This window comes from Fundulus heteroclitus, chromosome 11 (assembly GCF_011125445.2).
Source record: "Fundulus heteroclitus isolate FHET01 chromosome 11, MU-UCD_Fhet_4.1, whole genome shotgun sequence".
In the NCBI taxonomy this organism is placed as follows: Eukaryota; Metazoa; Chordata; class Actinopteri; order Cyprinodontiformes; family Fundulidae; genus Fundulus; species Fundulus heteroclitus.
In genome coordinates this window covers 22578247-22604325 of record NC_046371.1, presented here as the reverse complement: position 1 = coordinate 22604325, position 26079 = coordinate 22578247, and the positions used below count along the sequence as shown (strand labels likewise).

The 26079-nt window shown below is 40.1% G+C and overlaps 1 protein-coding gene across 3 annotated transcripts in view; it reads left to right on the top strand.

Annotated features, from left to right (window-relative positions):
• Positions 1-399: 399 nt before the first annotated feature.
• Positions 400-26079, top strand: part of cxxc5a (CXXC finger protein 5a) — a 37064-nt gene continuing 11384 nt past the window's right edge. The window contains exons 1-2 of one of the 3 annotated variants that reach the window (XM_021312180.2): positions 400-744; positions 17605-18615. In XM_021312180.2, coding sequence (XP_021167855.2) covers positions 17821-18615 — 795 coding nt within the window. In that variant the 5' untranslated portion in view covers positions 400-744; positions 17605-17820. Of the gene's footprint in view, positions 749-17604; positions 18616-26079 lie in introns of all 3 variants that reach the window. The other 2 variants (XM_036143146.1, XM_012855292.3) reach the window with 2 other exon arrangements.

Below are 26079 nucleotides of genomic sequence, written 5' to 3'. Positions count from 1 at the left end.
AATTATATTAAAAATTTAAAACAAAACAGTACATGCATGGGTCCCACCTTTTATCCAGAGTGGTCCTGCATCAAACTTTAACAGGGTAAGAACATGAGGCCATTATCTAACCTGCAGACCACGGGGATCATTTTAAGTCCTTTTCCAACCCATTTGTAAACTTCACCTAATCCAGATGGTTTTGTGTAATAACTCCTCTTAATCGATAATAATTGTCAGTAAAAGGCCAAATAGTCGTCGTTCCCATTTTGGGTACAGGGCGTAAAGTATTGTTTGTGCCCTAATTTGTGCCCTGTCTGCGTGCAGGTTTATTTTGAGGCAGCTTCTCTTTCGCCCAGATCTCGCCCAGAACTCCACTCCAGGTTTTCCGGGAGGCTCCAAAAATCTATGAAATGTGTTTGCATGTTCCTCTCTGCAAGCGGGGATGTAGAGGTGGGATTGCAAGCGCCGAGAAAGCTCGGGGAACCCACGCGTTCAGCACAGCCTCTGAGAAAGTGCGCTTTTCTAATTTAACCAACGCAAAATCCGAATTTTATTTTATGTTATTTCTCTCCACGTCTGCCACTACCACGCAGGCACCGGGTTAGGATTGTGTCTTTTTGAAAAAGAAGCTTTTTGTGCCCCTGTCTTCTCTTCTCTTCTTTCTTTCTCCTTTTTTTTTGTCACCATTCGCCACGGCAAGGCTGGGAGAGACACGGACCGCTCGGACTGTGGGAGCCTTCCCCTCTGCTTGAATCTGCTCTGGTAGGTGCGAAAAATACGACCCACTGTTTGCAAATATGCAGATATATGGAAAAAGGAGGGAGGAGGGGTTGGATTATGGTCCGAGGCGGTGGGGGGGAAATCATACTATGCTGAAGTCTGATGAAAGTTGGAATGTGATGTTGGTGTAGGATAAAGTTGAAGCAGGATGTATCTGCATGTATCCTAAAAGGTTTGACCCAAACCACAAGACAAAATCAATTTCGTTTCAATGTGTTTTTATTCTATTGGGGAAATAAACTAAACTATAAACCAATGAGATGCCACGCCGCTGGACCTCGAGCACCTGCTGTTTAATGTAAATCGGTGGACATCAGTTATGCTAAGGGTTCATTAGATTCAACATCAGTTTATTAAAAGTCGCTTAGTGTCTGTTTTATGTCGAAACTCTATGCTCCTTTGCGCTATATCTGCGCGCGGGGTCTTCTCTTAAAACCAGCCTGTGTTCCAGCCTGGTATCATTTGAAAGTTTCCTACAGATGTTTTTATATTTCCCACCCGTCACCGCGGTAGCCATATAGCAGCATCCCAAAGTGGGCGCTAATAAATCCCCTAACTTTTTTTTTTTCATGCGTGCGCGCCCGCAGCCTACTTCGGTGATAAAGACGCAGCAGCAGGTTATGGACAAAGGATGGAGCCTTGAATGTAATTATTGCCACCAGGCTTTCTAACCTCCCCTGCGTTTGGTGCGCGTGTGCGCGCGCGTCAGTCGATAGGCAGCTCTGTGCGTGGACAAGTACACGCAGAGTCCGCCTGAAAATGGAGAGCTGCGTTCCGCGTTAGGTGTTCCGGCGTCTGTCGCAAATGATTCACGCAGCTATAAAGCAAACAATGCGCGCGCACACACACACACACACACACACACGCGCGCGCGCGTCACCATCACTACCCCTGTTAAAGAAAAGCTGCTAACCTGGCACCTGCGCGTGCACCGACGCCAGTCACGCAAACTCATTCAGAGCTGATTCCCGAGTAATGTAGCTGACAGTTTATATCAAGCTCACGGCAAGAATTTGAGTTTAGACTCAGATTCTGAAAGCAGACATTTCTAATACAGTCATTCTATAGTAGAGTAACTCATGATAGCAGTTGCCTAGCTTTGAATATATCTACATACACTAATCCGCAACTTTAAAAGCTACACTTTGCCAGTAGGACATTTTTACACCCCTTTCCGTTGAGAACTGCCATAATTCTTTGTTCCATAGACTCAAGGTGTTGGAAACGCTCCACAGAGATTATGCTGCTGCAGATTTGTTGGCTGCACGTCCGTGACGCAAATCTCCAGTTCCGCCACGTCCCCCAAGGTGCTCCGTTGGGTTGAGACCTGGTGACCGTGGAGGCCAGTGGAGTACAGGGAGCTCAAAACAGTGTCAGCTGATTGGACTTTTATGATATTGTCTATTTTCCTGCTCAAGAACTAGCCATCAGAACATGGGTACACCGACAATAACACGGCATCCTGTGTTGTTATATGATGGCTCATTTACTAAGGTTACCAAAATGCAAAATTTCTCCACACCATTATACCATCGCCAAGAACTGTTGATACAAGGCAGGATGGATCCTTGCTTTCATATTGTTTACTTTACATTCTAAAGCTGCCATCTTTCAGCTGTGATACAGATTCATCAGACATATGTCCTATTTTGGTGAGTGTTTGGTAAACGTCCTGTTCTTAGTTGCATATTTGTTTTTTTGCGGCTGTAGTAAATCTGTTTCAAGCTTTAATGTGTTGAGCATTCATAGATGGTATTCCATACACCTTAGTTGAATCCAGTGTTTACTTGAGCTACTGTCATCCAGTCTGCTCATCCTTCTCTGAAATCAATGAGACATGCCTACAACTGACGCTCACTGGATATGTTCTGTCTCTTGGACCTGAGAGATGATAGTTTTTAAAAATCCCAGAAGTTTAGCAGTTTGTGAAAGACTCAGACTCAGCCTGTCTAGCATCAACAACCATTAAACATCAAAATTTCCCTCCTTGGTGCTCAGTTTGATCTTCAGCAAGTCGTATCTACCACATCTAGATGCCTAAGTACATTTATTGGCTGCTATATTATTGATTCATTTACAACCAGTTGAACAGGCACACTTAATAAAGTGGCCGGTGAGTGTAGATTACAAGTTCATAGAGTATGAACCTCCCATTAATCATTGTTGTCAGACATCACATATAAACCATTTTGGAATAAAATTCACAGAAAAATTCTCAACATACAATAAAAGAAAAAAAATATAGACCCAAACATTGTGCTTTATACAACAATAGAAATCAATTTGAGAGAGATTGAGGTTTGTCCAACAAACGGCATTCCCAGCAGCACTGTTACTCACTATCTGTAAGAGTGTAGTCGGTAATTTAGTTCTTTACTTAAATATGGTGAAATCATTTTTATTTATTTTTTTACAATTTCATTCAGCTTCTTTGCACTGCATATATTTGAAACTAGACTTGGGCCCTGTCCACATGGAAACGAGATTAGATGTATCCGCAAAGGTAGTTTGTCCCCTAGGCTGTGCGTCCACACGGATCTGGCATTTTGGGAGACCGTAAATAATAATTTTTGAAAACAGGTCCCAGTGTGGCTACATTTCAAAATGGCGCTTTTGTCTGTACACGCGAGCCGCGTCTTTCCTGAAATGATGACGTCATGGCTTCGTCTCTCTCTGTAACCTGTATGCACCTCGCTCTCACAAATAACGAAGACGGGGCCGTCCGGTGCTGCACTCATGCTTAGGCAAATATTAGCTTTGTCGTGGCTGTTAGTAACGTGCTCAGACTCTTCCTTTCTACTGAACGCGAGCTACACGGCATGTCCCCTGCCGACCCTCATAAAGATCACGCTGAACATGCGTAGATGTTTGTATCTGATCCCCCCCGCCGTGTTGCTATGTTTTTTGGACGCCGGGCTCAGCCTACCTACTGCAGCGTTTTTAATGGTGTTGTGTCCTCTCGCGTGGACGTATATTTTTTTCTTAATGGTTTATAAAAATCGATTGTGTTCGTCTTCGTGTGGACGGGTCCTAAGACTTACGTCTCTAACTTGAGTCTCATGAACAATATTTACCTTGTGTAATAAGGTGTTTAAAAAAGGCAGGAAGTGTAGCTAGCCCTAGTGCAGGATTATTGTTGTCGCCTCTGAGTTTTATAGTGTATACAAAAGGACAGGTTGTCATGGTAACGTCAGGCACAGCAAGCATGGCTTCTCTGTCCTCATCAGTATATGCCAGTAAAAGGACTAAAAAACCCCTTCCAATTTTTCTCCTGTTTTTATTAAATGCTACCATCAAGGAATAATCTTACAGTAAGTCACAGACCACAGTGCTGACAAAGTTATGCATATTCTTCTGTAAAAAGAAGTGTCTTTGCCTTATTTACCAGGAACGGTTGTGGACCGTAGGCCGTTAATGACTCATAACAAACGGTCCATGCTAGCTGTAGCTTCATGATGGTGATTACACAAATGTATGTTAAATTGTACACTTTGCAATGCAGGTAATTTTAAAGCAAAACATTTACTTTCACATTTTGACCTTCTCTTACAGTTAAGCTAACGTCTGCATTTGTTTTCTTTGAGTATACGTGTGTATATACATTAATACTTTGATCATTTTCAAAGTACTTCATAGCAGTCAATAACTGGTAAGAAGTTGAATTAAATATTCAGAGAAATAGAGATGCAAAAGTTCAGTTCAACAAGGCCTATTGATAATGATTTGAATTCACAAACTACAGCAAGTAGGTGTTATAGGCAGATTACATGTCATGCATCTGATTACCTAATGTTACCTAATGACTCAAGAAACTGAAAGCCCTGATTTGGTCTTGCCTATCGGTGACTTAAGGCTTGACTTAGACTTGGAAAAATGACTTGCGAACATTTCCGCTAATAACATCGAGAACGTAATCAAAACATAAACAGATGGTTTTAAAATGTATATTTGAAAGGATAGCAAATATGATAAAAATCTGAATGGTAAAAGGCCTGTACTTGTATAGCGCTTTAACTAGTCCGACGATCCCAAAGCGCTTCAGTCATTTACCCATTCACACCCTGACGGTGGTGAGCCATGTTAGTAGCCACAGCTGCCCTGGGGCGGACTGACAAAGGCTGCCATACATTGGTGCCACCAGGTGAAGTGTTTTGCCAAAGGACACAACAACTGAGACGGTCTGCGCGGGGGATCGAACCGGCAACCCACCAATTGCAGGACGAACTCTCCAACTCATGTGCCACTGTCACCTAAAAACCTTCTGTCCAATTATTTTTCAATCCAAAACAATGACACGCGTTAGCCTAAATGGTACTGAAATGGTCAACATGCATCCTTTAGATGCTTTGTTATTAACAAATGCTGAAAACAAAGCCTATCCTTATAAGACTTTGGATCAGCGGATAATGACAAATCGTTGTTCATGCTTTGGTAAATTTGACTGACTGGAGTAAAACGCTGAAGCAACAACAGCTTCCAGAGTTGGTACAATCCACCTCAGCTGGGTCTAAAATCCTTTCAAAAATTCTCACACATTTATATTTAAAGAATGTAACAGTAAGAAATTACACTTCTAATCTTGACTTGCTTTTTGGACAACTTTAATTTGAGAATTCAGTTAACAGGACTGTTTAGTTCATCAATAACTTAGGTATTCAATTTCAGGGTTCAGAATAGGTCCTGAAGAGACAAGTTAGTGTTAGATATGAAGAGATCACATCCACAGAGCTTTACATTGTTTATTCTTAGCAGCTAGTTTATTTATGTTTTTTTTTAGTTAAGGGCGTAGATTAGGAGAGTCTAACAGCATAAGCTTCAGTAAAAAATATAACAGTTTCTTAGTATTTATAGAAACAATCTAAACAAAATCTCTATAATAATGTAACTGCTTTTATTAAATAAAAAACACATAGCGCTTACAGCGCTTTGGGTGGTCAGCATGACTGGAAAAGCGCTATATAAGTTCAGTCCATTTACCATTTACCAAAAAACTGAATTATTTCTAATGTTGATCAAATAAAATAACATATTAAAAGTAACACATTGATGTATAGTCTTCATTTAGTTTTTGATTTTGATACATACACATGCAAAAGTACAAAGAAAAAAAAAGTTAATTAAATATCAACAAAATTTATTAACTTTGAGTATTGCTTCTTTAGTTTCCTCAATATGAGTCTTTGGAAATATTTCCAGACTGATAAATTTAAGGAAAACTGTAGTAGACTTATTTCGGCCAGCTGACTAGCAGTGCATAGCAGCAGGTGGGGAAGATTCAGCCCTACTTTACTCTGTGCTCTGAACAGTAAAAGAAAAAAAAAACTCACTGCAGCACTTTCTCTGGCATCTCATTAAAATACTTTACACTGTAGAAACGGTGTGGCTGAAAATCATAAACCACGACTGTTCAAGACGTTGGTACACCTTGACACATGTAACCACCCCATGTTTAGTGGATTATAGAATATTAATTTGTCAAAGAATGCCAATGTTGATGTTTTTTAAACAGCACTGTGTACTTTTTGACCCAATTATTAGCTCTATTTGAGATATATTAAATGATTTTCAGGTCAATATACAGCACTTGGCATATATTGATGCTCCACGCGAGCTGTCCTTCTCAAAAACTCGTCTATATAACTTGAGTGGGTCGGATCCGCCGCTGAATGGGTCATGTGACCCATACACGACCCGTTCAGGTGTAATTGTTTATTGAAAGCACGGTGCTGCTTTAAATAAAGGTTTAAACCTGCACTAGCCCTGTTGGTTTCCTCTTTTACCACCATCCTATTAAATTAATTTCAGTTAATGACCACTTATCCATCAGTCAGCTATCACTGCCTGAAATTTATTTATGCACACAATTTATTTAATTTTTTCCCTAAAGAATAGATCAGTTTTAAATGTGTATTTGAGTTTTCCATTTAGTCAGGTTTAAGGTGAGACCAGCATACAGTGAAAGCCAGGTGACCTTTTTATGCTCATGAAAATCTCACAGTGCGATCAACATTACTCATACAGTGATATCTAATCAATTTATTCACCAACCTTTTATTCAGCCATGAAAAAGAGACTCAAGACCTGAACTTGTTTTTGGTCAGACAAATTTATCACTGATCCAATATTTTTTTCCCAATAATTTAAATAGATTGGCAGTTGTAAAAATCCACAAAATACTTTTTTTAACCAAAACAGCTCGACCATAGTTCAATAACAATATATATCGATCGATAGACGTGTGGTTCAATAGAAAAAAAAGGGTCAATAAAAGTTCAATTGAAGAACAGTTTTCCTTCTTCTTGCATTATATCCTGTCATGTAGGTTAATATTACCATCATTACATCCCCCCAACCAATCATAAAAGCAGACCCAGGAAAGCTCCATCACCAAGTTTTGCCTAATCGCGCTCAGTAACATGAATGTGAGTAACACGCTCACATTCATTCACTGATATGCACATCGGTAGGTGACTCCGGGTTAAGTGCCTTGCCGAGGGCCACATTGAAGCGTTGCAGGGGGAAGCTGGAATCAGACCCACAACCTTGTGATTGCGAGACAACTACCCTACCCGTTAAGCCACAGTGGCCAGGGTATTGTATCTACTCTAACATCTGACTCATACATAATCATACATATAAATTAAAAAGTTAAAAAGCCCAGCCACCCTGTTTTCATTAAGCTATGTTTATTCTTAAGACAAAATTAAAAATCAAAGTCTTTCCGTTTTAACTCATTTTCTACACAAACTACACGGAATTCTTTTGAAAATTGATCCAGAAAACCAACCCTTGACATTGTTGAACTATCAATCCATTGACTTTATTCCTTCCACTAAAGGGAGAATGATGTGTGAACTCTGGGAGAGCAGTTCTCTGGCGGGGCTGTACTGGGGAGCGTTTGTCCTAAAAGTCAGATGATTTGTCACCAAGCGCTTCCATGTGGGGCAAAAAAGTTGCTAAAAAGTTACCAAATAAGGCTAACAAGGTTTGTCAATTTCAAGAATAAGATTAACTAAATATGTGTAGATCCACATCATTTACAAGGTTTGAGTTTGAGTAACTGTCAAGCAGACAAATTATAATTTCAGTGTAATAGAAACTGACGTAGACTGTATGAAAATGTTACTTTACAGCCACTATATGCCTGGCTATTACATTATTATAACAGATAACTGGGATATGCTGGGCTTTTGCCAAGAAGACAAAGACGAGACAGTTTCTCTCTTGTTTGCAGGGTGTAGAGTTTTCTGGCCGTAGTTTCACATTAAGAAAATAGATATTAAAGTCCTATCAATCGTGTGAGTGTGAAGTGCACATACTTTTTTTTATGTTAGGTTTTACCTCAAGCTAATGTTAGGTCAGTGAAACTGAGCTGCGACGTTCATGCAAATTATTTCATTACAATAAACCCACACAGCCTGTTGACAGGGGAATATGTGTCTGTGGAGGGGTGGCTGGATAATAACAATGCAGTCAATAGCATATAGCGAAACAGCTAAATTAGTCTAATAGCATATATATCTGCATATAAAAACACCTTTTGGTGAGATTAGAATCGTCTCAATTGTACAGCTAACAACGTTTGCATAAACATGTACAGTACAAGTGCACATTTAACACCACAGCTGTATCTGAACACAAAGTGATGTCAGCTAACGCCATAAAAGCTAAATTATCAACAAAACCCCGAATAGCATTAAGATTGTTTATGCTGACTGGCCACTCATCCTACAGCAAGATTTATCTTACATTGTATGTTGGCATATCTAAAAATACTTTCTATATGAGGCCATAAGGAAATTAAGAATGTTTTTGCAAAACATCAACATCAACTGTTATGTCTTATGTATTGTCATCTTTTACAGTGCACCCCTCAACATACAGAAGGGCTCACATCACACTGGTTTCATCCTCTTTACATTGGCTACCTGTCAAATTTAGAAATCATTCATCCACGAGGGGTGCTGGTGCCTATCTCCAGCGTTCAATGGGCGAGAGGCGGGGTACACCCTGAACAGGTCGCCAGTCTGTCGCAGGGCATCACAGAGACAAACAGGACAAACAACCATTCACACACACACACACACACACACACACACACACACACACACACACTCACACCTAAGGAGAATTTAATGAGGCCAATTAACCTAACAGTCATGTTTTAGGACTGTGGGAGGAAGCTGGAGTACCCGGAGAGAACCCACGCATGCACAGGGAGAACATGCAGAAAGACCCAGGGCAAGGGTAGGACTCAAACCCAGGACCTTGTTGCTGAATGGGAACAGCGCTACCCACTTCCCAACTGTGCAGCCCGTCAAATTTAGAATTGATCTTTAAACTTTTAGTTTTGACTTTTAGAGCTTTTAATGGACAGCCCCCCCCAATATGTCTCAGACCTTTTAATCTCTTACTCTTCTGGCCGCACTCTCCGGTCCTCGGGCCAAAAACTTCTGAAGGTCCCTAAGACCCGGTTTAAAACCCGAGGGAACCTGTCCTTCTGTGCTGTAGCCCCCCACACTGGGGAATGCCCTGCCACTGTCTCTCCATGTGGCCAACTTTGTTGAATCCTTTAAAAAGCAGCTGAAGAGACTTTTCTTTAGACAAATGTATGTTTTTTATGTTGTCCTTGTAAGCTGTTCTTGTGATATTTCGATTTGGTATTTATTACATTCTGTAAAGCCCTTTGTGATTTCTATCTGTGAAAGGTGCTATATGAATAAAGTTTACTTACTCATATATAGTTTGTATTCTCAGAATAAGAGTGTAAAAGTTAGTGTTCAGTTCAAGTTGCCTAGTTATCTGATAACTTCTGCAAGATTGGCTTAGAGCTCGCTTAAATACTGCAGCGGTATATGTGGTATTTCTGAGTTGCGAAGTTAATTTGACACAGTGAAATTCTAAATTTCAAAACAATTTCTAATGTCATATATCTCCTTTAGCCACTGTTAAAACCCCATCCAAATAAGCAAAAATATGAGGTGATTATAACATAAATTTTTTTGGTGTAATTCTCCAGTGTATTTATCTAATCTAATGGTTTATTGACTATATTTGAATTAAATTTAAACCTCCTAATGCTCAAACTTGCATTTTTAAAACTGCAAGGAAAAATTAAAAGAAACCGTCCCAAAAGAGACAGCCCTATACCGTTTGCTGTTTCTTGTGCTATTTAACTTCACTTATGGAACAGATCACAAATTCTTTTTGCAGATGCTTTGATTATAGCTTCTCACCAAACACTTCTGCTCTGCAGTTTTAGCTGAGCTATCTGGTCATTCTGAAAAATGATTAACTCGTGCAGGTCTTTGACTGTATTGATCTCCTGGGACATTTATATGTCGGTCTTTATCTCTGTGCGCCCATCCAGTTCTAAATGTTTTTCACAAAGAGATTTACAGAAAAAAAGAAAAAAAAAAGAAAAAGGAAAAACAGAAAGCAAGGAAGAACCATTGAAATGCCAAGAACAGCTGATTTCTACTCCTGTTCGGAAGCTGAGGCAGATTATCTGGCAAGAAATGTGACCGACGACGGCTTTAATATGTGGCGGCTGATTCAAGAAAAGCCCTTCTCTTAACAGACTTTACACCGTTTTTATATTTTACATGTGTCAATAAATAAAATGAACATGCCACTGGGTCTAAATTACATCAGTTATCCTGTTTTACCAAAGTGATATCCATGCTCGCTTTAAAATGCAGCGGTAGTTTAGGAGACAGTTCATATGAGGATATGAGGCCTCTCGGTAAATGATGTGCTCAGGGGAGCTGAGAGGCCAGGGTGTTGGAAGTAGAGGAGGGTGATTAACCAGAGACTATATGCCGTGCTCAAGGTTTATTATGATGGAAAGAGTGTGACTGATAGGGCACACACCGCGGGAGAATGAGTGCAAGGCTAATACACCGTAGGTGGACTTGCTCTAAGTTCTTATATTTTGTTTTAACTTAGAAACATAACGGTGCAACTTCATTCAGGGTGAAAAACACAAATAGGTGGTACATAAATGTTTGCAATTTGAGGAACTTTTTGTTGTTGTTACGCTGTTTGATACCTAAAATGTGCGTTCTTTATATTTATATATACATAAACAAAAGCATTAAGCATTAATATTCACTAGAGGGATCCGAGTCATTTAAGATTAGCCATTGGTCCTTACCGAGTTACAATAAAATAACACATTAAATGAACAAAAGTTCTGCGAAGTATATAGTTAAATAGCCAGTAGCTTTAAATTTAATCAGTTAGTTTAATCAGTTTTACATGCCCTACATTGGTGTTGGGATTTTCACTCACAGATTACTGGTTTGTTAAGGACAGAGCAGGAGAGCATCAAATTATAGATCGGAAACAAAGTTAACATTGTTAAGAAAACAACTCCAGCGATACTTTACCTAAAAGAGAAATAGCATTATCGTTTGTTTCTAATGCTATATCTGACTGAAAACATGCAATTACAGTCTGTCATAAACTCACATCTTCCTCCTGTTGACAAGATGTTTATAAGTAGCAGTTTTTTTACAGTGCTAGGCTAAGGCTAGCATGATTCCTCTCAGGTTTAATATGACACACTGCAAAAACGGATCTAAAAGTAAGTAAAATGTTCTTAAAGTTAGTGTATTTGTCCTTGATTTGAGCAGGTAAATAAGATTATTTGCCAACGGAATGAGTGTTTTGACCCCTAATATAAGATAATCAGACATCCTGCACTACAAATAAGATGATGGAGATGAGTTGTTCCTATTTTAAGTGCAAAAATCTTCCATTGGCAGATCACCTTATTTACCTGCTCAAATCAGGGAAAAATACACACATTTTAAGAACATTATACTTATTTTAAGTTCCGTTTTTGCAATGCATTAACTGTACTGACAACATGACTTGCACACATGCAGTATTTTAGTATGGTTAAAGTTCATCTTACAGATACAAGTTTTGGCTTCTACATTAGAAAATCAGTGCTTTGCTTTAAACAACATAAAATTTACTGACATACTTCAGCTGGTTTTGAGAATAGTGTACAGAGCAGGTCATGTGATATAAACAAATAGGAAGCTGCGTAAGCCACTGTCGTATTTTCTATAAGGGTGCCTTATATTCATAAGGCACCCTTAAAATCCTTACATTTTCTCCAAAATTGATGGTGCGCCTTATAATCCGGTGCGCCTTATACATGAATATGAACTTGCATGGAAGGAAGGGAACAGACTGATTAAATACACACAGGAGGAGATGACTGAGAGCAGGTGTGTTCAAGCAGGCTGGCTGGGGAAGTTAAGGCAGCAGAGGTGGGGCAAAACAAAGCTGCCACGTCACAAAACATGGTTTAATTTGTGATAAATAATGTACCAAAATGGTATAAATGTAAATGTATCTAAAAATATAAATAAAAACATAATTTCTTTTCCAATAGAGGCAAATTTTAAATAGTTTTATTCTGTTTTAAAAGATGTTAGTCTGATTTTCTGTTAAAAACAAAGTTCTTAACAGGAAAGTGCTAAGTTATTCACCCCCTTGGCATTTTTCATGTTTTGTTGCTTCACAACCTGGAATTAAAATGGATTGGTTGAGGGTTTTGTACCACTTCATTGACAGACATGCCTACAAGTTTGAGGTTGTAATATTGTTTTGTTGTGAAACAAACAACAAATAGGGAAGAAAATAGCAGCAAATTTCAGTGTGTATAACTGTCCCCCCTATATTTGATGGGCTTTGCTTATGAACGTTCAAGTCTTAACTACTAGTTCTCAATTGGAGTGAGGTCTGGATTTTGGCCATTCCAACACATTGTAATGTTTGCTTTAGCGGGATGCTTCAGGTCATCGTTGTGCTGGAAAGTGAACCTTTGTCCCAGTTATAAATCACAGGATATTGCAGCTCAAGAATATTTCTATATCTAGCAACGTCCATCTTTCCCTCGGCTTGGACAAGTTTCCCTGTCCCTGCTGCTGAAAAACATCCCCACAGCATGATGCTGCCACCACCATGTTTCACTGTGGGGATGGTGTTCTTGGGGTGGTGGGATGCGTTGGGTTTTGCTCCAGACATAGAGTTTTCCTCAATGGCTGAAAAGTTCAATTTTGGTTTCATCTAACCAAAGGACCTTTGTCAATATATTTGGGGAGTCACCCATGTGCCTTATGGCAAACTCAAAGCATGCTTTCTTGTTTTTAACACTAAGTTATGGCTTTTTTTCTCCCTGGCCACTCTTCCATAAAGCCCAGCTCTATGGAGCGTACAGTTTATTCTGGTCCTATGGATAGATCCTCCAGTCTCTGCTGTGGAGCTCTGCAGCTCCTCCAGGGTTAGCTATGCCCTCTGTGCTGCCTCACTGATCAATGCCCTCCTTGCCTTGAGTTTTGGTGGACGGCCCTCTCTTGTCAGGTTTGTTGTGGTATTGTGTGCTTTCCATTTGAAGATGATGTTGTTGATGGTGCTCTGGGGGAACACACAGATCTGGATATTTTTATAACCCCGCCTTGACTTGCGCTTTGTCCCTGACTTGTTCGGAGGGCTCTTGGTCTTCATGGTGTGAAGCCTATTGCTTCGTAGTGCTGCAGCCTCTAGGACCTTTCGGAAAAGGCATGTTTAGGTTGAAATGTAGCAAATTAGATAGTGTTGAATTTTAGTTTCTGACTTAAGTTGCATTTAAGGCACAAAAACAAAGATTTGAACCTGAGAGTTTGGGACAAGAGACTGATTAACACTTTTATACAGCCAGGAGTAAGACAAGTCTGTGCATAAGCTGCAGACCGCCACTCTGACAGGTGATGCTTTACATATTCATGTCTGGAAGGGTGCACTTGAGTTAACAGCCTTTGACACTTGTGGAGTGTGGGTTATTAATGGTTTATAACAATCTGTTCACATTTGCTGTAACTTCATTAGAGGGGCCATACAGATGTCTCTCCAGCCAAATGTTGTAATATACCACTTGGGGTCATTTGAGAACAAAATAAACGTGACTTACCAACAGCATCTTGTTCTCTCGCTGTTAAGTACTTCATTACTAGATACTTCTGGCTTATCAAAAGAAAAGTATTTCCTGTTAAGTTAATTCTTAAATTTGCTCAGTACAGTGTGTCTAGCTCATTATGTTTTAATTTACAGCGAACCATATGACCTGATTTCCCGTTTAAACTTGACAACAAGGGTTTTAAATGTAGATTTAGAACATGCTTCCCAAATAACGCTACTCAAAGGGATGGGAAGAGAACCGTCTTGGTATATTGTAGGACAGGATAATATCAACACAAGGATTAACAGGTATTAGCTTTGTCATTACAAATGCAAAATAAAAAAAGAAACACTGTTTTTTTTTTTTTTTAAGAAATTATACGGGAACAGGTGTTAATCATGTTCAAAACATATTCATATTGTTAATAGGTTAAATACTATCCTTTCTGAATATAAAATATATAAATGAAAGCAGTTGTTTTCCAAGTTGAAACAAATGTTAAAATTTTAAATGATAATTGTCGATTGGGGTCGACGGATAAGTGTCTCATAACCCACAGCATTACATCATTTTATAGGTTGACTACATGTCAGGCATTTGATAAGAAAACATTAAAGACATTTAGATTTGACTTGGACTGGGAGAAAATGATGCAAATGCCTCTTCACCCAGGACCCAACCATCAGGTTTTAGTTATTGGTTAACTAAACTTAGGTTTATACTTGACCCAATGTTTATGCTTGACTTGCAGAATTAAGATGTTCTAGCTGAATTGAGAATTTATTGTGCATGACTGTTTTTTTTTTTTTGTTTTTTTTGCAGAAGAAAAACTAAGGACATAATATTTAGCTCCTGAACTGTATAGCTACTGAAACGGCACAGCTTCCACGTTTTGCTCTGATGCTTTTCAGCGCAGTTTCACTCACAGCCAAGCAAAGATTGTGGAAGCGCAGGGATGCTGTTGGGAAACCAGACCCGGGTCAGTGCAGCAGTGGGGGAAACTGAAACTACGGGGTTGAAGGGCTGCAGAGCTGGCTCTGGTTCTTTGGCGCCGCATCCCCCTGAGCTGGTGAAAACGTGGGGGCTGTGCTTTAGCCTTTGAAGCTTTACCTCCCACTAATTCTGGCCTTCCAATTTCCACACACTGCAGACACACAACCCCCCCCCCCCCACCCACCCACCCTTTCACCACCCCTCTCTTTGCCTTTGTTTCCCTTATAAGGATTTGCCCGGCCAGTTCCTCAGCGTTTCTGTGAGGAGGTGGTACGCTTGTTTGTGAACGTGGACAGGTTGAAGAAAATAACAGCATTATAAAATAATGTATTTATTCGTCCCGAACTCTGTTATAAGTTTGTTTAATCTACAAGTAAAATGCATCATAAGTGAATGTCACTCTCTTAAGTTCATCAGATGAATTCAGTATAATATTATTAGTTTTTTTAATTTTACTTTGCCATTCCAATTTATCTTCGAAAGAGATGTCAACTTTTTACATTGGGGATTTTCCCAAATCAGTATGAATTCACAGATGACTATCTTTTTGGTGAAAGTAAAAGATAATTTGACAGAAATCCCATCTGTTATGCACCTTACCCAAAGCCACAGTGCTTGGAAACAGATGGAGATGTGACCATTTCCACAGTGTTCCACTACATGGAACAGGGGAAAAAAAATAAAAAGCCAAACTAATTCCTTAGTCTGTCAGTGCAAAGTGGACAGGGTTGATTGGCGCTGCCAATACTTACTGCTAGATACAGACAAAAACAGTCTGTTATGGAATGTAATGCGAGAACTCCTTTGCTGGTGAAAGGAAGTCATTTATCAAGGAAATTATTTCCCGCACTACCAATTAATTCATTAGATTTTATTATATTGAAGTAGCAGAGACTCGGCTCCCCACCTGGTAATTTCTTTGCAAGCCAATCAGAGAAGCTGCAGGGGAGCAGGTGTTGCGTGGTCAGGCAGGAGTGTGTAAGCTTTGATTAATGGATTGATTTGGTTGGGATAGAATTAGAGGTGATATAAAAGCTGTTGTTCTTTGGCTGAATCTTACATCAAAAGCTTGCCCGGTCTGGTGAGGGTTTTTACCGCTCTAAATGAAACTCTTGCACAGGTTTTCTCTGCCACTTATTCTCTCTACTTGACATTTAAGTTTTCTTAAATAGTAAACATTGAATAAAATCTGTATTACAAAGATTTTGTGTTAAATCCTGGTAACATGCAAGTAAATTATGTATAGTCAGTATTTTGTGTTTTTTATCACCGGTTTATCAAGATAATTGATTTAGTGACTCCAGTTGTTTTCAATAATTAAAACTCATGTAACCATTTTAAATTACCATGTGAAAACAAATGTGACAATGTGAAAGTATCTACTGTCAAACCCGGAGTGGCTCCCTCATATCTGCAGCCTAATTTAGCTATTGGGCTCATTTGCTGGTTGACCCACAGTGTTTTTAGTTTATTCTCCCTCCTCCGATCATGTCACTCCTCAGCCACACAGACCAGCTTTTAAACCAAAATGCTAAAAAAAAAAAATGACGAGCACCCTTTCCGCTCGCTCAGTAACAAATGGAAGGAGGACACACTTAATGCACTCTTAATGTAACTGGTGGATAAAAGCAAGGGAGACCAGAAGCTGAACTAAAACTGAACGTATGGTAAATGACTTAATGTTATTATAAGCCACAAATGTGGTCAAATGAACAATATAAAATAAGACAAATAGCTTTATGGCGAACCGATCAAACATTTTCAGAATAGGTCACAGTAAAAAAAACAAAACAAACACTAATTTTGAAGTTGTAGGCACAGCAACTTATCTAGGTAATTAGCACGCCTAATATTACTAAAAGACCTTTTTTGTGTGTTTTGCAGACAACATAGTTTCTTACCTCAACTCTGAGATTTCCAAAAGGCTGCAAACTTTTCCAAATTCAACATGATCACTGACAGAAAGATAAAACGCTCAAAACAGAGTGGTGTTGCTGTACTCCAATTAGCCTTCTGGTTAAAAGTCTTGCTCTCTCTTTTGCACTAGAAGCGAACTATGTGTCATACAAAACTGTTTCTATTGGTTTAGCTTCTTACACTCCTGTGCCCCATTTCATTTTTCCGTCATTTAAAGCTTGGAATAAGCTAATTTCTTTGTGAATCTCTATAAAGCAAGTTTTCTTGTAAAGTATGGGATAGTAAAAATTGAGTATCAAAATCAGTTTGAGCTTCCAGACTTTGTAACTGATTCCATTATCTAATAGATAAAAATCTGTATCTCCTTTAAAAAAAAAAAAATGCTTTATGGAACTTTATTTAGGTGACACCTTTCAGTTTTGGTTTACTACATCACTGGTTGAATTTTCGTCTAATTTATTGATCATTTTAGTTTTTGAGTTACTAACAGATAAAGACTCCCTGAAATAATAAAAAAAGGCCTTATTCACAGTTTTTTGCCCTTAAGGTCATTTTAATTCTGGGTTTAAAACTGAGTTCTTGAACTGGCTTTGGTTTAAATGCCAAACAAATCCAATGTCTTAATTTAATTTTTTTTCATTTGGAATTAAAGGTATAGTAATCAAGGTATTCCAGTTCAGAAATATCAATGTACTAGCTGATGGGATTTTTTTTTCCAGATGTCAAAGACATTGTGAAATGGCACTTTACCTCACTGGTGAATTTAAAACTAGCTTTGGCGCAGAAAACGAAAATCAACTTGGCAGATGTTTAGTATTCAGATGTTCATAAAATCATAAAAGCGTCTGTATGAATCTAGGAAATTAAATCTGCGAAGGTATGGAAATTTGACATGGAAACACAAGAACCTTGTAAAACACTTAGTTGATGTGATCATTAATGTATACTAACCTCCGTTTTCTTCTCTCCCTGTAAAGTTTGCTGAAAGCCAATGGAAGAACGTGAATGAGGGCTGAGCTTCTGAGGAGGAGGAAGGCTTTAGTGCCTGTCTCTTGCTGACTGGCTGGTCGGTTGGCTAACATCAAGCAGGACTCTTACTGGGGGCAAACAACAGGCCGAGAACAAGTCCTTCACTGCTCACCCCTTTCCCCTTTCCACCCTCACCCCCAACCCAGGCACGTACGTACTGGACCATGTCTAGTGGGCTTTCGGAGGGACCCCAGACAGAGGACCTGGAGCGGAGTAGCTGCAAACAGGACTCTCCTGTCATAGAGCGCAGGAATCGGAGCGGCATCATCAGCGAGCCCCTCAGTAAGAGCCTTAAGAAGTCTCGCGCCCTATCTCAATACACAGCAGTCTCCTCTGCTGCCACCAATGGACACACGGACAATAGCTCGACGAAGGGCCACTTGGCCAAACCACAACCACCATCGGCTCCCCAAGCCACCGTCTCCACACTGACAGCAGCCAAGTTGGACAGAACCTTAGAACAGGTTCTAGAGGGACAAAATGGCCTGCTGCACTTCGCCCAGGCTGCAGCGCTGCTAAAGCGAGCCGGTATGGAGCACATGCTCCTGCCTGGGGGCATGGGAGTGGGAGTTGGCGGCGGAGACACAGGCTCGGGGGCTAGCGACTTGGAGGGTACGTCTGTCACGGACGCCGTAGGTGGTCCCGTTGACTTCCCATATGGAGTAGGGGGCGGCTTCCCCTTCAACCCGGGCCTTTTCATCATGACGCCGGCTGGAGTCTTTCTGGCGGACAGCGCACTTCACATGGCTGGCTTGACCGAGTACCCGGCACAGAGCGAGCTGGCCTCTGCTATCAACTCCGGCAAAAAGAAACGGAAACGCTGCGGCATGTGCCCGCCTTGCCGACGGCGGATAAACTGCGAGCAGTGCAGCAGCTGCCGGAACAGAAAAACAGGCCATCAGATCTGCAAGTTTCGCAAATGTGAGGAGCTGAAGAAGAAACCCTCCACTGCACTGGAGGTAAGACAGTGGCGGCTAAGATGCGCTGTTGCTTAGTGAGATGAATCTGCTTGAGTGGTTTTGATTCGAAGCTGCAGAGATGTTCTTACGGAGTATAGTTGCACAGATCTTGGCCTCCAAATAAGACCAAAAAAAAAAAAAAAAACTAACTCAGAAGATACAAAAAGACGTGAAATAGGTTTTGAAGCAAACTTATCTAACAGCAAAAAATAGGACACTCGAATGGTATTTCCCTTTAAGAGAATTAGTAAAGTGGGGGGTTTATGGTGGGCTGCAGGCTTCTCAAGCGGGAAAATGACAGGTGGTGGGGAGAACGGAGGGTATGTTCAGTGTAAGCAAACACCGGGGGTTCTCTTTAATCTGCCCACTATGACCACACAAGTACCGTGCCTACATATTTCAACCTAGACTCTGATTCAAGCTGCCAGAACAACAAGACTGTGTTATTCAAAATGATTTACTGTACGCTGTAGTTCCCTCTAGCGGGACAATTTTAGTCCCATCCAATACAAGTCTTATTCTGCCTGTTTTTTTTTTTGTTTTTTTTTTACAACATAAATCTGAATAAAACAGGGTGTTAGTTTTTGGAACAGGATTGGCAGTAATTGTGGATATGTGTACAGTATGAATTTGTATGTCAGTATACATGTGTGGGTATGTTTGTGTATGAGTGTGCATATAATGAGGTCCATCTGGCTGCAGAGCTGTCATCTGGAGCACCAGGTGTCAGTGTGGCACACTGCACCCCCCCTCACCCCCCCCCCCGCCTTTCTGCTTGCCACTGTCCTTCTCTCCTGTGACATTCCCACTCATCTAAATGGCCCTCCATACTTCCTGTCTGCTACCTCCATCAGGCTCTCTGGCCTAACTAACCCTGGCCATGGTGGCAGAGGTTTCATCTCAAAGGAAACAAACTTTTTGTGGATAATGGTGTCACTTTTCCGTTGCATGATAAATTGATAGACATGAAACACTTTGTGAACATAAACCAATAAAGAGGGCCGCTGGTCTAATTGACCCAAACTGAATCTATGCTGCAAACAGCTAATGGCCTCTCTACGCTCTCTTTCTGATGTTGATTGGGAGCGACAGCTTGGTCTTGTGTTTTGCAGGCTGAAAGGTTAGTAATCCACTCCTGATGTGCTGAGTTTGGCCCCTCTTAAGGAGAGGCACCTAAATTGGTTAAATGTGTAAACAGCAGATCATTTTAAGTGATGTAGTTATATTCTCATGACAGGAGATCTCAGAATAATACAATCCCACAATACTCCTCTTCAACGGGAAGTCTGTTATCAAGTTGTGTTAAGACTGTGAAGTAAGTCTAAGGTGTAATTATGAGCCACACATATGAAGGTGAGTCACATAAGCTTGAAATCCTGCTGTATCGATGTAGAAACTCTTATTTTGAAGTAAGAAAGGAAGTAGTTCTGGAATTGTCCTGTTGTTTTTACAGAGTTGACTGCTCGTCAGGTTTGCTAACAATTAGCTGCGCAATCGCTGAATAAACCTCTGTTTTTTTTAAATGGTTTATTTGTGTATGTCAAAGAAAGAAATAAACACTGAAAAATTGTGAACACAAAATTTGTGAACACATAACATACATAACTTGCTAACCGTTAGCTGCCAAATAAGGCAAAATGTAGCACCTGCTTCCCATCAGCCCGAAACGAAAGGGCTATTTCATTGTGGAAGTTTATTCTAACATCTGTAGTTCAAAACCTAAAGTATGTCGACTGATCGAACCTGAACTGAATAATAGTACACCAAACAGAAGTTTTTTAATACTATGAAATTGATGTTATAAAAATTGATTCTGTTTGTGAAAATATAGAAGCAGTGTCTCGGTTTTCCCAAAGATCTTGCCAGAACCTCATCTTGTTCTTTCTCATAAACACAACGTGGTGTTGTTTCTACGCTGGAGGTATTGAGACTTGACACTATTGGGGTTCTTTTAATGAAAAATTGACATAACTTTAATGGCTTACTGATGGATGTCTGAAAAAGATCTTTGACTCTTATTTTTTATTTTATTTAGTATGTATAAACCAGATGTTTTACCTTTTTAATCAATCAAGAATATTCTCTAGAGTTGAACTGATCAGAATTTCTTTTTACGATTTCCTGTTTTGTAAAGATTTTTACCTTCCGACACTGATATCAGCTTATTAATTAAAAATAATATTCAACATTTGAATATTTATTTCTATCACTCCTGATTAAATAGGTACCGTAATTAAAATGATTAGTAGAGACAACATCAAATAGTACCCCTAATGGGTTTATAAAGTGAAAAGGGGCTTAGTACATAGAACCTGTGAATGACACATGTAGATACATACTTATCACCAGGGTCAGTCAAACTTAAAAAAGAAAAAGTTCCTTTCATTATCTGATTTCCTGGTGAATCTTTACTATTTATGTTTGAGTAAACAAACTATAAATGCATTTCCGTGCAGGGTCAAGGAGGGCTGGGTGCCTGTCTCCAGAAGTCATTGACAGGGAATCAACACAACTTTATGATGTCTTTATTTAACTTTATGATGTCATTTTTTTTAGCCCAACCTATAATGGGCTGGCCTTATTTTGACAGTTATTTCCAACTAAATACATATTTATTCTGTGCGGAAATTTTGTAGTTAGAATCAGGGTGTCAAACTGCAGTGTGAAGCCTTATTCAGTACATTTCAAGTATCCCTCAGCGGGGTTAAAGGTTTTATACAGAAGCAGATAATTTGTACAAACATCACTAGCAGTTTTTTTTGGCCTCGAGATGTACTGCCGATCTGTCCAGGGTGTGCCCTGCCTACTGCTGGATGACAGCTGGGAGATGGCAGCTAGCTGACCTCATATTTCTGGGCACATACAGTTGCTGATTGTAAACTAGACCGGCTAAAGCAACCCCAGATCATAGCCCTGCAGCTCGTAAACCACAGAGGCTCACACAATACAGTAGAGTGGACATTAGGCATTCACAATCCTTACAGCAAAAATATTTTTTTATAGGTCTAGCTCTCCATGAACAAGCCTTAAGCGCTATGTCTCCTCGACCAGTTTGGGATAAAAAAAAAAAAATGTTTGTGTGATAAAACTTTCCAGGTTGCGTGTTTTATGTTGTGCAAGTATTCCTAATTCATTTATTTTCTTGCAATTTAATAATCAAAACATATTATCTGAAATAATAGTTCTGAATGGTGATCCCACTCCGAAAGCATTTCAGAAGCGTAGCAAATCATTTCAAAGCCTTTTTGTCTTATGTTCTGGATAAGCTAAGATGGATTGCTTTTTTAAATAACGGTCTCTTTCGAAAAAGCTTGTTGAGAGTTTTCAACGTGTATTTGAGGTCAGTCAGCAGGGTGCTGAAAAAGTGTGACTCAGTCCAACAATCAGGAACAGTCAGAAGAGAAACTTCACCTTGCAGTAGGAAGTGGGGGTTGATTTATGGTTTGGATGTTAGGATAATTTTGTTGCTGTACAACAGTGTCTCATGGTCCACTCCTGATGTCCCCTGTCCTGCATGTTTTAGACGTTTTTTTTTTTTTTTTGCCCCTTCAGCACACCTGATTCAAATCAACAAATTACCTCCTCAGCATGTCTTCAAGTTCAACAGAAGCCTGCCCCAATGATTTAGTGAGGTGTGTGGAACAGGGAACCCAGCTGGACCTTGGTTTATGGGGACCTCAACGGAGAACCAGACCGTGAAGACTGTTAATTAGAAACTTTACTGGTACCAAATTAAATCTGTTTTAAAGTTCTAACGTTTTCTAAGTTGTGCCTAAAATGTAATATTTAAGTTTAGCACAGTATAGCAATTGCTTTCTTTTTCTTTGACTGAAGAATGACAGAAGATGACCTCCACATTTCCTTGCTGTCGGCGATGAGTAGATTTTACGTAGATAATGCGTATAGATTGGCAGATGTCAGAATGGGTAACGAATGTCTCCGATGGGTATTTATTGACGCACAGTCAGTGTGAAACGTCTTGCGGCATTTCGTAAATTAAAAAGTCGAGTACAGATCGACCAAAACTACAAAGTTATGAAATAGTGAAGGACAGGAATGACCAGCACCCTTTTTCAAAAATGTCATCTTCGTCTAAATATTGATTAGCAATGCTGTTGCTATAAATTCTGATTATAATAACCAGGAGTTTCTCATGTAAAAACTTTTTTTTTCCCTAAACAACACGTAGGTTCAGGTGTTGCACATCAGACGATTCCAGTAGAGCCCGATCAACTTATTTGTTTTTTGCCGTTTGAGTCACCCATTAATCTGCACCTTAATAATTTGCTTGAGGAAACTTCTCTTCTTGTGTTAACATTCCCTTGACGGTCACTGTGAGCTGCCATTTCTTAATTATAACACAAGCAAAAGAAAATGCAACTTCACTGAACTGCTACTTTGATTTTATTTTTCTGTGCTTAAAATCAATCATGAACATTTTTCAAATGTTAGACTGTTGCTTAGAGGAGCATACCTTCCATTGTTGGGAGACGGTTTATAAAGAAATCAGAATATTTATTTTAAGTTTTGACATTCGTGTCCTCTGATCTTCACCAATGCCGACTGTAGACGGGTCAGAGTCCTTTCAAGTCAATCATGGCTTAATAATTCAGTCTCAATTTGGATCATTTGAGATGTCTAAACATTGCCTTTGTTTTTGTTTTTTTTATCTTTAAAATATTTAGAAATAACTATAATGCATTAAAATACATGTGAAATCTTTATTTTTTTACACTAATTTTGAGTTTTCTTCTTCTCAATTAATAGAAAAGGAAATAAAGAATCTAAATGTCAAAGAAAATCTCTCAATTTTAATTTGGTGTTAAAATGTTACTATCCTGCACAGGAACCACGCCGCCCTCCACAGTTAATTATGAAACAAATTGTTCTTTCATTTAGGTTGACTAAAATAAAAAATTGACAGCATTTCTTTTCCTCCCCTGCTGTCCTCCCCACTGTGCGTGGTCTCCTGATAAAAACTGGGTCCTCTTCCAGCCCTGTTAGTCACAGTTCTGGTTCCTTTAATCGTTTTATTAATGACTCAGACTGTGGATATGGGCAGATTTAGGTGAGCAGTCATTTCCTGACGTACGAAGATCAACGCGCATCTCACCTGCTTGAAAGGCGCGGTTTATCGCCTTTCCCATTTTGAAGAGTTGTTAAGAGAAATTAGACACTTTGTGCCATGTCATATTTATGCCTGAGGAAAGAAAGACAGAAAGACAAACTGAAGGCCTAAAAAGATAACTCAGTTAAGAGAATATGTTCAGCCTTCCTGTTATCTACTAAAAATCTCGATCTCTTGCAATCTGGATCAAGTATTGTTATACTAGCTGCAGACCTACAGAAAGACTGATTTTCTTTAAATTTTGATCTTCTTTTGGCCGGTTGGACTAGCTTTATATCAGAGCTTAGGTTATAATGTCTAGCTTGTTTTGGGTTATAAATGTCTCAAACCAAAGTTTTTTTTTTTTTTTGAATACCCCTAAAGGCAGCCCAAGTACCACCCGTGGTACGACATACAGTATGGAGAACCATGCCTATTAAGGGAACCAGCCTGATTTAATCCTGAATTACAAGATTTTCCCTTTCAGTAAAGCGGTAGCTTTTTTTAACTAATAAACTAACAATTGCCAAGCTAGTCTCATCCTGGGAAAAAACAAAAACTTTATTAACTGTAGAGCACTTGTTTTGCATGTGATTGAAATCAGACTGCAGCCGCCCGGGCTGCGCTGTCGGCGGCTTTGATGTCGTCTGTACAGACTAAATGTCAGAGGGTCAGATTCCTAGCCAGTGCGCCTGCCTGGTCAGAAGTGAGGGCAGAGCGCATAAAACCACCAGTGGATTAGAAATGTCAGATTGAACTGAGCGACTTAGATTACAGTTCAGTTTTCACTTATGATTTATGTTTGTGTTGCGTTTTAACTTTTGGCTTTTCAAAGTGGGATTTCGGCTTCTCATCAGCAGCTTTAGCGCATATCCAGGGTGACTTGAGCACCACCTGTGCCAGACCAGAAGATCTCCTGGCTCTCGTCGTCACTCTGAACTGCAATGAGCCTTAGCTGTAGCTCAAGCAGCCCCTGAGTGTCATGTTCCCCTCCAATCAAAGATGGCACGGTACATCACCGACTGCTCTGACTATTACACCCTGTGCGCGCTTTCAAAGCGGGCATGATCTCTTATTTGAAATATGTGTCGGCCTCAGCTATCCCTGATAGATTTCAATGCTTTCTCTGCATATCTACCTGTGCAACCCGTAGACTTGGAGTAACATCCTGCGTGTGTTTTACCCTTCTGCTGCATTAGCATTGAACACTTGTTTATCCCCCCCCCCCCCCCCCCCCTTATCTGTCTGTTCAGGCTGCGAGCGCATGTAGAACACAAGTGCAGTCCAGCGGCGGCGGCGTGCTTATTTTAAGGGTGTTGACGGTTTCCATTGAAAGCTCATGGCAGCTCAAAGAAGAGCGTAAAATTGGCAAGTGAGGGGGAGTTAGCATGCTGAGGCCTTTGCCACCTCACCGCTCACTGGCTGAAGATGTCTGGATTTATTCTTGGAATGCTGTGTTTGAGAAGAATAAAAGCGAAGGCACTTCTCTTCTGCTCTGCATCTGAAAACCCTCCAGGGGTGTCAGTTGCAGCGGCGGTGAAAAAAAAAGAGGGAAAAGTAATGGCGTGGAAGTTGCGCTCTTCCTTGTTGTTATCCAAATGTCACAAGATCAACTGTACGAATGGCTAATATTCATATCTATTAGCAGATAAGTGGAGCTGAGTTTTGGTAGACTTCTTGCATTGCATAGCTTAGATGTCATTATGCGCTGCTAACACCTGAAGCATTTTTTCCCTGGTACCCACTTTGCCGGCATCGCATGCCGACAGGGGAGCGGTATATTCCCTCCCTGTCTTCCCTGCCTCCAAGACACCGCACACCAGACAGTCAGGACAGCGGAGACTCATACAAAGTGACAGGCATGCAGACTGACGCCGCGATGCAAGGATGTGTGGGCAAGTTGCTGTGCAGGCGGAGGGACATGTTGAAGTGGACAGGAGGGGGTTTGGGGGAGGGGACAAAAGAGAGAGGGGGAGAGAGAGAGAGAGAGATGACACCAAGGCAGCCAAGGTGTCACTGCAGACTGACATCCGCATTAAGCTACGAACTTTCATCTCGCAGGGTTTTATCTGTTTATTTGAAAATGAAATTATTTGGTCTCATCTGTTTATACTGAAATACTTGCGAAGGACAGTGCTTTGCACCATTATTCAAATTCCTTTTTAACCTTTTCCCCCTTTCTTTAGATTACAACCACAGACTTCAATGTATGTTATTAAGGTATTATGTGATGGACCATCACATACTTATGTATTCAGCCCCCAGGACAAAAGTAAAAGTATTAGCCTTAAATAAAAGTAGTCCGACTAACTAGTCCAACCAGCTGCCGTCTAATTTCTGCAGTGAAACATTTTGGT